This window comes from Fusarium oxysporum, chromosome 8 (genome assembly GCF_000149955.1).
Source record: "Fusarium oxysporum f. sp. lycopersici 4287 chromosome 8, whole genome shotgun sequence".
Classification (NCBI taxonomy): Eukaryota; Fungi; Ascomycota; class Sordariomycetes; order Hypocreales; family Nectriaceae; genus Fusarium; species Fusarium oxysporum.
In genome coordinates this window covers 2,376,129-2,390,723 of record NC_030993.1, presented here as the reverse complement: position 1 = coordinate 2,390,723, position 14,595 = coordinate 2,376,129, and the positions used below count along the sequence as shown (strand labels likewise).

The 14,595-nt window shown below is 50.3% G+C and overlaps 4 protein-coding genes across 8 annotated transcripts; 2 read left to right on the top strand and 2 right to left on the bottom strand.

Moving 5' to 3' along the window:
• The first annotated feature begins 3,315 nt into the window (after positions 1 to 3,315).
• FOXG_03409 (uncharacterized protein) lies at positions 3,316 to 6,628 on the top strand. Its single transcript, XM_018381122.1, has 2 exons — positions 3,316 to 5,555; positions 5,607 to 6,628. Exons 1-2 carry the CDS (start codon positions 4,338 to 4,340, stop codon positions 6,288 to 6,290), a joined length of 1,902 nt encoding a protein of 633 aa, XP_018237539.1. The 5' UTR covers positions 3,316 to 4,337; the 3' UTR covers positions 6,291 to 6,628.
• FOXG_03408 (V-type proton ATPase subunit E) lies at positions 4,205 to 7,671 on the bottom strand. Of its 3 annotated transcripts, XM_018381120.1 has the most exons (5): positions 7,367 to 7,671; positions 6,778 to 7,286; positions 5,499 to 6,721; positions 5,093 to 5,441; positions 4,205 to 4,291 (listed from the first exon to the last, which is right to left on the bottom strand). In XM_018381120.1, the coding sequence occupies exons 1-3, from the start codon at positions 7,394 to 7,396 to the stop codon at positions 6,571 to 6,573; spliced, it is 690 nt and encodes a 229-aa protein (XP_018237537.1). In that variant the 5' UTR covers positions 7,397 to 7,671; the 3' UTR covers positions 4,205 to 4,291; positions 5,093 to 5,441; positions 5,499 to 6,570. The 3 variants fall into 3 exon arrangements, with proteins under 3 accessions (XP_018237537.1, XP_018237536.1, XP_018237538.1); XM_018381119.1 differs by having other exon boundaries at positions 4,205 to 5,441; XM_018381121.1 differs by lacking the exons at positions 4,205 to 4,291; positions 5,093 to 5,441 and having other exon boundaries at positions 5,473 to 5,627; positions 5,679 to 6,721.
• A 227-nt stretch (positions 7,672 to 7,898) lies between these two features.
• FOXG_03407 (uncharacterized protein) lies at positions 7,899 to 14,435 on the top strand. Its single transcript, XM_018381118.1, has 2 exons — positions 7,899 to 8,365; positions 8,423 to 14,435. Exons 1-2 carry the CDS (start codon positions 8,324 to 8,326, stop codon positions 9,938 to 9,940), a joined length of 1,560 nt encoding a protein of 519 aa, XP_018237535.1. The 5' UTR covers positions 7,899 to 8,323; the 3' UTR covers positions 9,941 to 14,435.
• FOXG_03406 (uncharacterized protein) lies at positions 7,902 to 14,476 on the bottom strand. 3 transcript variants are annotated; one of them, XM_018381117.1, is made up of 3 exons: positions 14,338 to 14,469; positions 11,497 to 14,175; positions 10,120 to 11,388 (listed from the first exon to the last, which is right to left on the bottom strand). In XM_018381117.1, exons 2-3 carry the CDS (start codon positions 12,755 to 12,757, stop codon positions 11,132 to 11,134), a joined length of 1,518 nt encoding a protein of 505 aa, XP_018237534.1. In that variant the 5' UTR covers positions 12,758 to 14,175; positions 14,338 to 14,469; the 3' UTR covers positions 10,120 to 11,131. The 3 variants fall into 3 exon arrangements, with proteins under 3 accessions (XP_018237533.1, XP_018237534.1, XP_018237532.1); XM_018381116.1 differs by having other exon boundaries at positions 7,902 to 11,388; positions 11,497 to 14,476; XM_018381115.1 differs by having other exon boundaries at positions 10,120 to 14,175.
• Positions 14,477 to 14,595: the final 119 nt, after the last annotated feature.

Genomic DNA, 14,595 nt, shown 5'->3' with positions numbered 1-14,595 from the left:
CCATCCATTAAACCGCATCACGAATGGAGTGTCTTCTACTCATCGGGCTCCAGGCTTAGCACGGTACTTGCGGGCATCCGTCATACCTTACATACCGATTTAACTTAGCACTGTACTCCCTGGCTCCCGTCATGATAGTTTCTCAGCGGTAGGCAACGGTCAAATCCAATGGAACCCTATGGATCTCCCACCTCCCAGCGACCTGCAGAGTCCACTAACGCCGGCGCCACGGTTCTAACTGAAATCGTCGGGAATTTCGACTGTGTTGTACTGTTCTCAGCAGTTAGGCGGTAGAACTATCTTGGTCTAACGTAACGTGAATAGATCAGTCATACCTCAGCCCTGGGAACACGGGCGGCTCCCTCGGGCATTCAATGCGTGCGTCTCGCGGCGTGGTCGGCCGCTACATATCCCCGACACTCCTGTTTTTTTTTTTTTTGACAGTTGGAGTTGGAGAGGACGGGAAACTCCAACAGAGGCTTGTCAGCCAGGGGTCTATTTACCTTAACACGACCACAACAACACAACAAACTGCGCTACAACAGTTTCTTGGTTAAAAAACATGCACTGAACACTTCCACTATATCTGCATCGTTCTAGAAACTCTTCGTGTCCTAGCTTTGAATAAATCACTCGGCCCTTTGCGAGCTTTGTTAATAGCTTGCTACGATCTATTGCTGCATACGCCTCCAGCTGGCATTTGCTGCCCCCTTGAAGCACCAGCCAACCCCTTGCAAAGGGGGAAACTTACAATAGGTCGCGCCTAAGATTTGCCAAGGATAATATCAAGTCAACCGCGACCCTGAATATCCGATGCGTGTTTTCTGTCAAGATTCGTTAGTCTCTTACGAACTATTGTGAGTTTTGAAGGCTTTGAGTACCTAACTTTAGGTATATGTCCATGGATGGAAGCTCCGGCTCCGTCGCCTCCGTGGATGGACTCCGCATACGGGCATTTCACCAATCCCTTCCGGCCGTGACCATTGTCATTGCAACCAAAGATGTCGATGGCGTGCATCTTAAAAATCAGATAAGCTTCTATTCGCTGCAGCCATCAAGACTAGCCCCCTAAGGGTCAGATATGGTGGCTATTTGTCGAGACCGTCATCAATGGTTTTTTGAATTCCCCTTGGATCATGTAAGCCGAAAAAGGGCGGGGTTCCTTTGAGTACCACCCTCGATAAATTGTCGAATCTTTTTGATCCTCACCGCGTTGGCGACCCTGGACAATCGACCGTTGCCTGCTGCGGTAGTTCGACGGATGGCGGGTTCGTCTTCTTGATCTCGTACCTGTAAGTAGATAATTGTGAGCGGTGACTGCACAAATCTCCTGACGAGGGGTCAGGGGATGGCTGCACAATATTGTACAAGCATAGTAGCCAGAACAGAAGATAGCAACTTGTCCAGGAACTAGCCATCCAAGCCATCGTAAGTAGCAGTTGCAATGTTTCAAGGCGGGATCCTCCACTCTTTTATTTATCCAACCTTGCGTGATGATCTTAATGGTCGCTTGGCGGCATCAAGATCCGGTTTCGCCTCGTCCTCCTTTATTGATGTACAATACCACGCTGTAACGAAGATCTGAGACCGCTTTGTTCCTTTACGAGGATATTTACCCTCGTTGATTGACTTGTCAAAGTGTGAGAAGGGTTATTCCTGGTAGAGAGACACTTGACAGCCTCATAAACAACCGAGGAACAAGCTTCGACCAGATCTTCACGTCCCTGCCTCATAGAGAGAGGACCAGCAAGGTTAAGATATTATGTAGCATGAGCCCCACGTTGCTTCAATGAATGAATATCAGCCCCTCATTAAACAGACTTTGGTCATTCTCTTTTTGTTTATTCTGTTCCGTTTCTTTCCTGGCCCGCGGCGTCCTTTGTTTATTTCCATGCCTACTCTAATACCTACATTTAGTTCTATTATGCCTCTTGGCAGTATCCCGGGGGTTATACGAGCGCCTTCCTCTCTTGGATGGAAATATAACTTGTCATCAACCTCCGCAGGTCCCGTTATGTCCAGATTTTACCTCCGCATTGTCGGGTTCACGGACTTTACTTACGAGCGAGAAAAAGCGCCACGATATTTCTCCGCTGTCATCCAATGGGACTAACTCATAAGCAGATGCAGACATGACTGATGAATAAAGCAGCATCGGTCGGTCACTTGTAATCAACGGACCGGGCTTACAAACACAGCGGGGTCTACCACTGTCACGGAGCCCATGGAACGAACACATTGCGGTGCTGAGTGCGGCGTTGCCGTGCCTCAAGAAAAGCTATGAACTTGACCTGGGATGCCAAAAAGGAAAAAAAAAAAAAAAAAAAAAAAAAAAGATTGATCTAAAGGCTAATGGAGTCTACACCAACCTTGCCTAATTTCTTTTGTCACTCAGAACAGAGATCCTAAGTTTTCTTGCCTCCTCTACGACGTGCTACACAGGTGACGGATTACGGTTCCACTTGGTTAGTAGAGATTCGCCATTAAATCGACGTTTCATCATTCAGCCTGACTCCAAGCTCAATTTGATCAAGCCCAGGTGTTGGAGATGTGATTTTTCGAGTCTGTGTTATTCCCGTACGAGGATTGACGGGAACACGAAACACACACTCTGTACGAAGCACTTTGTTTCTTACAGTGCTACATTGCACTAACTTAATTGCCCTTATTGCTGCACTGTCCTGTCCGATGAAAAACCATGGATGCTTGGCTTTCTACCATTGCATTGTCCTTGGGTAAGGTACATGCAAGTAACAACAGAAACCCATTGTCCCCCTGTCTTAAAGCCTTAGCTCAGCGCCGCTCAGGAACGCGAGTGCCCTTTGCTCCTTGTTTCGTCAACTGGAGAGGACCCTTGTTAGGGGTCTCCTCTCCTGAGCCTACCATCTGCAGGTCCAAATTTCCAGTGACAGGACTCCCCAGGGGTTGCTAAAAAAAAAAAAATCACGAGTAGAACTAGATCGCCAAGGTCATATCGACTGTTTGAAATCATTTATATACCTCGTGATCGCGGGGGTGAATTTCAAGAATGATGAAATGTCATCGCCTCTGTTAGCTCGTTTTGCTTGTATGACATATAACCATCTGGTCGTAACACCTGAGTCAAGCGTTCAACCTCTAATTCTTAATCTGAAGTGCATTTTTATCGACCCAAGGACTGCCCAGGCTAGAGAGATGGAAGGATCCATATGATCCATCACTTCTGATCCAACCCTTCAGAAGCAAAGAATGGAACGCGCCGAGCTGGGCTGTGCTGCGTCAGCCTCGGATTGGACGCCTGAGACCGGCTCGCAAATGACCCACTGTCGTATTCAGGCGTCATCATCTAACAAGAAGCAGTATAACAATAGCCCTGGACTCCTGTCAGGCTCGGATGCCGAAACCACATCTATCACAGCTTACAGTCAGCTTGAGCGTATTAATCCTACTCCTTCGACAGCTTCATTACACCAACATCGACGTTGCACTAAACCAATGCCGAACGAAATAAGGTGTAAGTCAACCTCTTGGGGTCGCATACCAGACACAAGGTTCCAACCCCCGATTTCAATACTGCACTATGATTTGTGCAGTAATAAGAGACGAAATGCTGGAATGAACGCAAAGGCTCCATTTCCGACGATCGTTCTCCAGCGTTCTCGGCGATGTTGGCATTAAACGCATAAACCCCTTTTCTCGACCACAGTCTGCATGGACGAAACACCCATGTGTCGTTGATAGATTATGAGGCTTGATCCCGCACACGCCGCGTATCTTGGGGCACGAACCACTGAGCTAAAAACAACAGCATTACGTCTGCATCGTGATAAAGGCATGGTCAATGCTGTGTGAACTAGAAGACCGATGCCCAAGAGGGGACTCTTCTGGAAACTCTAGTCTAGAGAAAGGGGGCCATAGGCCAAAAACTGTCACCATGCCTTTTAGCCGCCCATTTGGTAGAGCGCCACATCTAGAAATGGTTACATCTGTAGGGCGAGGTCTGTCAGCGGCCAAGATGCAATCTGTAACTGCTTTTAGAAGTCGTTTTAGAGATGGCTCTGGCCTAAGCACTAGACACAGTCGCATGATGATGATGCTATTCATAACTCATCTCAGTCAGCGTCTAAGTCCCCAGGCAGCCACAGCAGCCACACTTAGTCACCAGCCTCACCGTACCTCAAACGCGTCTCAACCTAAAGCCATTAACGCGGTTAGTATGTCGTAGCTGCATCTTGTACTTCCTTCACACACCCTGTACCTGCAGTCATTTTTGCAGGTGAAGGTATCAAAACCAGGAGACTCTCGAAATAACCTGCTGCATTTTTTAAATTAGCGCTGGCTATCGAATCAGATACGCCATGTCTCAAAAGGATAGAAATGGGAATATTATGAGTTTCTTCAAACCCGTCACAAAATCACAAACGCCCAAGGCCTCCAGAATCTCAACACCAAACCCGCCATCATCACTACAGCCACCTTCATCACCCTTGGAACAAAAGTTGGCGACCCCGGTCAAGAAGACAGCACCAATACCCCGAGACTTTGAGATAAAAGATTCAGACGAAGAAGATGATATTGGAGCATCCTCAGACGATTCGCTGGAGGATCTGTCCGCTATCCTCGGACGAGGTCGCCCAGGAAAGGCTACTGGTACACCTCTTCACAATCCCTTTGCGACCCCAAGGGCCAAGAGAACTGCAGTTGAGTTTCCTGCGTCTCCATTGGCGATAATGTCGAAGCACAAATTCGACCTGAAAGCTCTCGCAAAGGACGCTAGACAGGATGATGCAACTCATGCAAGTGCTTTAAAGATCAAGGCCTTTTCAAATGCTGAACAACATGATCAACAAATGACAACAGACGAGATATCGCGGGATGTGATGGAGGGCATTGTCAAGAACAACACCGGTAAAGATGCCCAGAAAGTTATGAGAGCCGTTCAGAGGTCAGCACCGGCACACTCACAGCTTCGATATTGCTTCTTTCGTGAAGGATACACAATACCATCCCCCACAGCTGCCCCCAAAAAGTTTAACAAAGGGCCATGGAGACTGTTGACTCAAGGCGATTACCAGGCACGTGAGCAACATCTCGCCTCGGGACTACCACTTACCTTCTTGCAAATGCAGGGAGGACTCCCGGATGAGCTTTTCGAATGGATACTGAATGAGGTTTGCTCCCAAAAGTCAATCCTTGTCAGACGAGAATACTGCAACTTGCTCAGCTCGTGTCCAGAAGCAGTTGCGCGCATTGTCACGCCGCGTCGTTTGGAGGAGTTGTTTCATCGATTCGGTGCTTCTTCTGAGCTTGAACAACAAGACTCTCAGTTGAATCTCCTGAAACCAAGCGCCGAGCCTTATGAAGGATGCGACTGGTCATCTCTCAGCTCCTTCTTATCGCTCCTCACGGCCATCTCGCCCTACATGTCCCAGGAGTCGGTTGTCTATGCTTCTCGGACGCTCCTACGTATGTCAATGGACAAGTTCTTGATGTATGAGATTAATTTATTGGTCACTTACGAAACTTCCATCCATGCCTTTCTTGAAGCTATTCCTCAGCCTGGCTGGGACACATTTGTGAGTTACACTTAAGGGTGGTACGCGAGATTCTGACTGACATGTATGCAGTGCTCTGAAACCTGTACACAGCTGCACACATTAGTCAAAGAACAATGTGTGAGGACCAATGCTCTTGCGTGCCTGCCTATCAGCAAAGCCAGATCTCACGAGCTTAGACGGCGACTGGCTGTAGTGTTTTTGTTCAATGACCCAAGCTTGGGTCGCTACCATCCCGATGATGTGGTTACTATTCGTAGCGTCATAGCACTCTTGGATCACGAGGACTTCTTCGTCGGGCCCAAGACAGATTTCGCCCTACTCCAAGCCAACATTATCCTTATCAACATCGTCGTGGATGACGGCTCATTTGCACCATCTGATGATCCGGAGAAGGAAAAACAGTTCAATAGCGATGTCGACGAGCTTGCAGTCAGACTGAGGGAAATTTGGCGAAAGATCAACGATGCGGGTATGAAACTCGCTCGTACAGAAGCCAAAAGCGTCATAGAATGGGTCCAGCAGCGACTTGCACACTCCGTCCGTACACGCCGAAAGGCGAAGAAGAGCATATTTGACCTGCCAGGTCAGAAAGTGGATCCCTTCCTTCCGAAGCAGCAGAATTACATGAAGAACTTCCTCAAGAAAGCACCACAGAGTGCGCCGGATCAAGTGGCTGAACCATCTCCCACAAAATCAGAGGAAGTCTTCCACGAAGAAGTAGACGCCGATACGATCGTGGTCAAGGTGAAGTAAACTTGAGAGCTACAGGGCTAGGCGGAAAAGATGAAGGTGTACGGCGATTCACTAGGTACTGTTGTATGCCGCGAGTATTTGAACGTGTAATCAATTCTACCGCGGGCCAAGTCCCAAATCAGACAAAAGAATCAAACACAATACACAGCATCTAAACTACAAGCGCAGACTGATGAACAATGCGGGTCGCGAATGGTTGAAGAGCCTCCCCAGTCGTGCACTCATGGAAACGGTATGTAGAGGCTCCCATATAGAGATATTTATGGTGGCCAAAGGGGGTTTAGTCGAAGAACTTGCGGTTAGGATTCTTGCCGAATAGAGCCTCTCGTACTGCAGGAGCAGCAGACTCTTCCAAGAGTCGCAATCTCGCCTCAAAAGTGTTATCGATGTCAATCTTTCCATTTCCACTGATAACAACCACACCGCCAGCACTAATACTCTGTTAGCTGCCCCCTTCAGGGATCTTCTGGGAAAGGCTTGCACGTACATTCCCTCGGGGAGAGGATCGTCCTCTTGAATCTTTGCCGTAATATCTTTTCCAAGCTCCTTCTTGAACTCCTTGGCAGCCTCCTCGATGGCCTTCTTGACAACATCGTAATCCTTCTTGCGCGCGCGGACCTGGAGCTCAGGCTCGTTCAGAGCGTAGAAACCCTCGAGCAGGAGACCCTTGAGGGCCTTTTGGTACTTGCCCTTATCCTTGGCACCCTCAGCGAGCTTCTTCTGGGCCTCCTCGAATATGTTGTCGAGCAGCTCCTGGCGGGCGCCGAGGACCTTGAGTCGCGTCTTGTTGGCAACGGTTGAGCGGGCGATCTGCTGGGACATGGTGGCCTGCTTGAACTTCTTCTCGTACTGGCTATCGATGGCGTCTGTCTCCTGGCGGACGAGCTTGGACTTCTCGATCTCGAACTCCTCATTGGCCTTGATCTCGATCTCGCGGGCCTTCTCCATGGCTTCTTGCTTGATGAACGCCGTCATCTTGCTGAGCTCATTGTTGACCTATTTGTGGGGAGAACCGCGCGTTAGAATTAGAGGACTGGTGAGATGGACGAGGGATTGCGTCGTTTGGGCATGCGTACCTGCTGGTCGGACAAGGCGTGTTGCGACATGATGGGCAGATTTATATGGATTTGGTAGATTCGAAAGGTGAGAGGATGATAAGGAAAGCCCTGTATAGGGTCAAGGTTGAAGTGGTAAAAGGCTGGCGATGGCCTCTCGTTAGTAAAGGTCAAGGTCGGCGATGGACTATGATGGAGTTGGTAGCTGTGTATGTGACGCCAGCCGTTCCAAGACCCAGCCTACCAGCTCCTTAGCTGTATCTTACTGTGCTCCAGCAGGGAACTGACTGGAGCTGGGGGGTTAGGTAGTCAAGCCACAGTTGTTCCCCACTGTTTAGAGTACACTACGTAAGGTAGGTAGCACAGCCATTCAACAAAGAGTCTCGTTCTCACACCTCATCGCAAGATACATGTAGTCCGCGGAAAGATGAGGTGTATTTTGTGGGAAGGGCCTTATTTTAAACGCGTACGGATTTGAGAGTGAATAATTGAAATCAGCTCGAGGTTATTTTGCATGGTTTACATGTGCATTATGTAACTTCACCGCCACAGTGGCTAACTAGTCCCGTGTTAGAGCTGCATGCCTCTCTGCTCTACTGTACTCTACTCACGTCAGGTGTCCCACGCACGACTCAAGCTTGTCCGCCTCCGACTTTCTATTGATTAGTTTCAATTCAAGACATGAATTTATCGCATCAAATTGGGTATTCATATTCATTCTCTATATCCTTTGGTCCTCTCTCGAATAAAGCACCGGCTGGTATACCTCTCCGATCGGCGGCAGCTCAATAGCCTCCCGCGTTACCTACGACTAGCGCTTCAACCAGTCATTCCCCTTGAATCTATCGAAACGAACACACCCTTTACTAGTCCAGTAACACGAAGCGATTCCTGTACCAAATACACTGCCTATGCGACGTCTCAACAATTCGCCTCAACTCTCCCTTGCCAGATGACCTCGGACCTGGCACAGGCGCAATGGGGTTGCTTGGCGGCATCTCTTCTGGAGGGAGCATAGCTGTACGTCGCGTACAGCGCTGTGTGAATGGATAAAAGTGCTAATGTTGGCGACTGTAGCTTGGAATTATTGTTGGACTGCTATCGACCAGTGTTCAGAGCCTAGGTCTGACCTTGCAGCGAAAGTCGCATATACTCGAGGACGAAAAGGGACCTCATGATGTCCGACGGCCACCCTACCGAAGGAGGAGGTGGCAGATTGGCATGGGCATGTTTATTGTAGCAAACTTGCTGGGAAGCAGTATTCAGATCTCGACACTTCCGCTCCCCGTTCTTTCGACTTTGCAGGCTGCTGGCCTCGTATTCAACTCGATATGCGCATCATTGATCCTCAGCGAACCTTTCACAAGATGGTCTTTGTCCGGCACGATTCTCGTCACAACCGGTGCTGTATTGATCGCTATATTCGGAGCCATTCCTTCACCGGCGCATGATTTGAAGGAGCTATTGGAACTCATGGCGAGAAGGCCATACATTGTCTGGATGATACTCCAGGCGCTCTTTGTCCTCACTCTGGCACTGGCCGTTGATCTAATCAACAGCATGTCGAGCCTATCACACGATGCCCGGTTTCGGCTGGCTCGAGGCATTACTTACGGCGTCATCAGTGGAGATCTCTCTGCTCATGCGCTGTTATTTGCCAAGTCCTCGGTGGAGCTGGTCATCAAGACCGTTGCTGGACGTAACCAGTTCGTACATTGGCAATCTTGGGCGATTGTCCTAGCTCTCGTCACGCTGGCTCTCTGCCAGCTCTACTACTTACACCGAGGTCTCAAACTTGTTTCAACCTCGGTTCTTTACCCTTTGGTTTTCTGCGTCTACAACATCATTGCCATTCTTGACGGCTTGATATATTTCAACCAGACAAGCCTAATATCGCCTCTAAGAGCATGTCTCATCGCTTTAGGAACTGTCATTCTGCTTTCGGGTGTCCTGGCACTCTCATGGCGATTAAGCGACGAGCAGCATACACCCGGCGTTGGACAGTCGTCCCTTGCTCCTGGTCTTGGACTGGTGGAGGACACCGAGGAGGAAGAGTCGCTACTTGGCTCAGATAATGCCGTTGCAGACGAAGACTCAATTCCACATACATATCAAACATTCCCGCCCGCGATTGACGAAACACCACTGGTCCCCTCTCGCAAGAGGACCCCTCGGTGGGCTGAGCGAGCTGAGATTTGGGATGAGTTGGAGGATCGAGATGAGCCCAGTACTCCAGGCAATAGGAGACGGTCTAGTACACTGCCGCGCCATACAGAGTCCTCACCTCTGCTCCCAACCAAGAGATCTACCACCAGTGGCCCTGTTGGGGATGAATCTGGGCCAAGCACCGAATCTACACCTCGACGACTTACACGACGAAGGCGGAAGAGCACAGGATTTCCAGGTCTCAAGGCCCGTCGATACCAGAGAAACAGGAGCTCCACAGACTCAGGCGCTCTTGGTAACATCCTCTCATTGAGTTGGTTCAGGAGCAGAAGCCGCCAGCCATCACAAGCTAGCACCAGCGATGGCTTTCCTTGGGGCACCACATCTCAGCAGGACGGTGCTGAGACAAGGGGTGACGCAGCTGTATGAATACGAAATATCTCTCTATGTAGCTTTCGGAGTTGTGACGAGTAAGAGAGGCGAACGAATGGCGTTTTCTTGTGTAGAGTTTCTTCTGGGTTTCTTGATTCGTGTCCATGGCAAGGCTCCTGGGTTTCAAACAACCCTTCGCATACCAATGTCCACACACATATACATACGTTTTAAGGCTCGAATGAATAGTATCGACGGCAACGCATTGCCGCTGGAGTATTTGCATTTTCTATTCACACATGCCTTCGAGCGCAGTTGCAGTTGGTCTAGTCACCTGCAATATCAATCCCAAACATACAACATGTTCCTTGAAATTGGTCAAATGTTTACATCGTAAAACGTAGAAATTTTACGTTGACCCTGTAGTCTAGTCCTTATGAATGTGGCCCTGCAACACCGATCCCATCTAGCAATTATTAGTTGGCCAGGATCTCCTGTCATCCATGCGAGTGAGAAAAACAACAGCAATAACTCCAATTTCCATACGCACTCCGTACTCCAAGACCCTCAACTCCACATCTCATCATCTCGTTCTTATTTTAGCAAGGAAACCATACATGCAATAGATATCAACTCCAAACGTCCCCTAGTAGCAAAAGCTGTCCCCGGACTGATCAGGTCAGAAGTGAAGCTTTTCGTGATGGAAAGACCATATCCGCAACAACTCTTCGTCGCTATTGATTCAATCGTCCGAAACTTTTCATGATAAGTTCATAATAAAAGAGATAGGTAAGAACACACGAGGCAACTGTTTTGCTGTGTGATCCCGAGTCTGCTTCGATGTGTATAACTGATGTATAGATACGGTTGAACAAAAAGCGGTCAATTCGAACAGGGTCCCAGGCATGGTGTGGATTATTATGACATAATGAAGACCTTCTCTAAATGCAGACTTGGCCTTGGAAACTCGTTTCGGTCGAATGTACTGATGTCAGAACACGTCCTGGGACCGAATTTCCAGTGCTGTAAAGCGGGAATGGCTGTAATAATGCGACGACGCTCCAACATAGAACTGTAACTGACAACTGATCTGAAAAATTAGGGCTCTCCTTTGCTCTGCCGGAGCATAGTTGTTTTGTACCCGTCCCGGCTTCAAATGAACGTGTCGTTTGGTTGCAATTAAATTACTGTTTGAAAAGAGAGTCGTATACACGCCGGCCATGCGCATCAGCATGAACTCGCAGAGTCCTATACACGGCTCGTACTGGCTCGGCTGCGTTCATCCTCCTCTTCCATGACATCACTCAGCCGGGTAGGATGGTGATGGCGAGGGACTGTCTCCCAGCCAGGAGTCCCATAGCCTTGGCCGGAATAGTCTTGGGGGTCTGAGTATGCGCCAGTCCATTGGCCTCCGCTCCCTCCACTGCCTCCTCCTCCAGTAGAGGTGGAAGGAGAATCTTGTTTACCGCTTGGTGGGTTGGTGGTAGCGGGCGTTGCATACTCTTCTGCTTCAGCATCAGAACCGGAATATGTAGAGGGTGGTCCAGCGAAAGGAATCTTATTTCCTTGGGCATCCAACAGGAAGTTGCCATTTGCATCAATCACGTACTCACCTTCGCTGTAACCACCCTCTGATACTGGTGCTTGAAGGCCACCACCCTGTTGACGATATTCGCCAGCATTTGTTGTTGGAGGCTGAGTCTGGGGAGAGGAAGTCGTCTCAGGCGGGTAGCCAGCTCCATACTCAGTCTGATAAGCCCCTTGAGCTCGGCTGCTTTGATGTCTGCTTGGACCGCCATGTGTCATTGGAACCACTTGCACGCCTCCAACAATAGTAGGCTGTCCTGACTGTAGCGACAGCGTTCTGTCACGTTCCTCCTGCTCACGTCGTCCCAATTCCTCCCATGCACGACGCGCCTCCTCTTTAGAGATGGACAGCTCCTTGCGCATCTCAGCGAGCTGTTTCTGAGCTTTAGAAGTTCCTTGCTCATTCTCGACAGCTTCTCGGATAGCATCTGCTCGGCCTCGACGTTCTTGGTCCAGGGCAGCCTCCAACATGGCATTGACTTCTTGCGCGCGCTCCAATTCAGTTCGAGTTTCGAAGAACCATCGCTGGAACTTTCGCTCCGAACTTGCGCGAAGACGTTGAAGCTCAACAACGGCATGAAATAGATTGGCTCCGGCCGCAGATAGATCTGTCACCTGGCGCGCGAGCTGTTGATTCAAAGGATCCCGATTCAACTCATCCTTGTTTTGTTCAAGCTTGCGGATCCAGTAGCTGGTGAGTCCTTCCCAGTGCGCAGATAGCGTCTCCCATCGCTCAAACGCATGAGGAAAAGAATTTCGAGTCTTTGAGCCACTGGCCCCTCCCTGGTTTCCGCTCTCAGTACCCTGTGCAGCAAAATTGGGTTGGTTTCCGGGAGTTGGGCCCGTGAAAGTTTGGGGAGGTGGTTGATTGGTAGTGCCAGATCGCCCGGGCCGGCTAGCTGGTACTTGTGATGTAGTATTTGCCCGGGGGCGGGCTGATGTGTTATCAGGGGCGGCTTGCACCTGACGCTGAGGGTTCATGGGTTGACGCGCTTCTGCGTCAGGAACCTGCCCAGCAGCAACGCCAGCAGATCTACGCTGTTCCTCTGCTCTCCGAGCCTGCTCCAAAATGCGCGCCTCCTGCTCAGCTCTCTCGCGCTGTTGCGCCTCTGCCTCGGCGCGTTGTCGCGCTTCCCGAGCTGCGCGCTCCTGCATGATCATCCTTGGGCCTCTGATACCAGAGGGTGAGCCCGTTTGACCAGGAGTTGCGCCAGGGCGGAATGGAGAGGCAGCTGGCTTGCCATTGGATACTGGAGGCATGCCTCCAGAAGCCATAAGATCGGCCATGCTTGCGGATTCCTCTTCGAGATCTGGAGTGAAAGGATTGGGGTTGCGCAGCGCCTCCTCGAGTGCAAAGAGGATGGCGCTGTGGGTATGCTTGGAGATCTTAACCACGGGGTGTGGTTCTGGATAGTTTGCAGGTACGGAAGGAGTCTGTCTCGGAGGGGATTGGGGATGCTCCGAAGACACCTCGTCAGGATCTTCAGTCAGGTCCTGTGAGAGCCGTCGGCGGGGGCGGTGAGTTTGATGCGGCGCTGAACGAACGGGGATGAGTCCCAATACAGTGGGATGATTCTCCGGTAGGTTGTCAACGGGTGCGAGGGTCGCCTTGGGTTCAAAACCGAGGGAGGCAGCTGCGATATGGACTTTGCGAGGCTCAGGTGCTGGAGTCGGAGGTGCGTCAAATCTTGGGGTTCGACGAAGACTTCGGGGCGTGGAGAGCCGCTCAATGGGATCCGACGTCTGATTAAACAGCGGTCGTGAGCCAAGACTTGGAGTCCTTGAATGCTGGCGTTGCGGGTGCTGGGTAGGGGTCGTGGGCGCGTTAGGGTCGTGACGGTCGTAAGAAGCAGATGATGGTCGTATTCTGGTCACGTCTGCGGCGCTGAAAGGGCGAGGAACTGGGTTACGAAAGTTCGACAAGTTGAAGGTTCACCAGCGGGCGCCGGTGGTGTGTTGCGTTACGGTGGATGTTTCGGGAGGGTGGAGTGGGGGAGCTCTTGATGCGTTGTACAAAAGTCGGGTTCTTTTCGAATTGCGAAACGGGTGAGCAGATCAGAATAGAGAGGCCTCTTCAGACTGAATGACAGTAATGGTCTCGGGAAGGACGACCAGGTCTCAGTCCGGACTAAGTCTACTCGAGACAGAACCGAGAAGTGTAATTGCCCAACTGGAATGTTGAGGCGAGCGAAGTAAAGGTGAGGAGGGTCAAATTGGGTGAGTGTATGTGAGCCCAAGAGGATGGGCACCGGCTGGTGATGTCAAAAAAAAGCTGGTGGCAGGAAACCCAAGCCAGGCCCGAAGCTGGAAAATTGGGGGGGTTGGTGCTAGGAGCTGCAGTGACCGCCCGCCAGACCAAGGTCCAGACAAGCTGAGAGGTCCTTGAGAAACGGGCCACTAGAAAGAGAGAATCTCCAACTGCAAGCACTTCGCACAAAACGCACGCGCACGCGATACGTAAAATAATCAGCGCGAAAATGGACAGTATTTGACTGAGGTAGCCAATTACTTTATGCGGTGGAATTTATAGAAACAACGCGAGTTTGCGCGTAATCGCATTTGTTCGACGATACCAACGCAAGGAACAAAAAGAGGTTGTTTGGAGGTTTGCGCGCGCGTGGCCGAGCAGCTAATTAGCTGGTCGCTTCGTTTGGTCGAATGTTCTTATTGAGACCGTTTGAAAGGGCTTTTTTCGTCCAGCGAATCTGTTTGCGGCTCGAAAATTAGTAATTGTCGCGCAATGGCTTGAACGTTGTCGCGAAGCCGTCATGCGCAGCTCGGAGCCCGTACAAGCAGTGCTGCAAATGCAGCTAAGGAAATCGAGCGGCTGGGAAGGACGAAGCAAGGGGAGCACAAGAGCAACATACTCCTCTTTACGGGCCAATGGCGTCTTTCCGAGGAGTTTGTTATCCACCCATGAGCTGAGATATCACCATCATGTGCGAAGAATTATTCTTTAGGGGTGATGATAGGAAGAAGAGGTGAGGGTAAAGTGCAAGATGGAAGGGGAAGAAGAAAGGTGCGCGCACTGACGTAGGTAAGGAAGTTGCGCTGTCAAAACTGCGCCAAGGTCTCCTCCCTCAAACCAACTGGCACTGGCAATGGCAATGGCACTGCCCGCCGCG

Coding starts and splice junctions, on each gene's coding strand:
- FOXG_03408 (XM_018381119.1), bottom strand. CDS start 7,396: ATGTCGCAACACGCCTTGTCCGACCAGCAG. Junction 7,287..7,366: donor ACGCCTTGTCCGACCAGCAG/GTACGCATGCCC, acceptor CCCCACAAATAG/GTCAACAATGAGCTCAGCAA. Junction 6,722..6,777: donor GATCCTCTCCCCGAGGGAAT/GTACGTGCAAGC, acceptor ACAGAGTATTAG/TGCTGGCGGTGTGGTTGTTA.
- FOXG_03409 (XM_018381122.1), top strand. CDS start 4,338: ATGTCTCAAAAGGATAGAAATGGGAATATTATGAGTTTCTTCAAACCC. Junction 5,556..5,606: donor AGCCTGGCTGGGACACATTT/GTGAGTTACACT, acceptor ACATGTATGCAG/TGCTCTGAAACCTGTACACA.
- FOXG_03406 (XM_018381115.1), bottom strand. CDS start 12,757: ATGGCCGATCTTATGGCTTCTGGAGGCATGCCTCCAGTATCCAATGGC.
- FOXG_03407 (XM_018381118.1), top strand. CDS start 8,324: ATGGGGTTGCTTGGCGGCATCTCTTCTGGAGGGAGCATAGCT. Junction 8,366..8,422: donor CTTCTGGAGGGAGCATAGCT/GTACGTCGCGTA, acceptor TGGCGACTGTAG/CTTGGAATTATTGTTGGACT.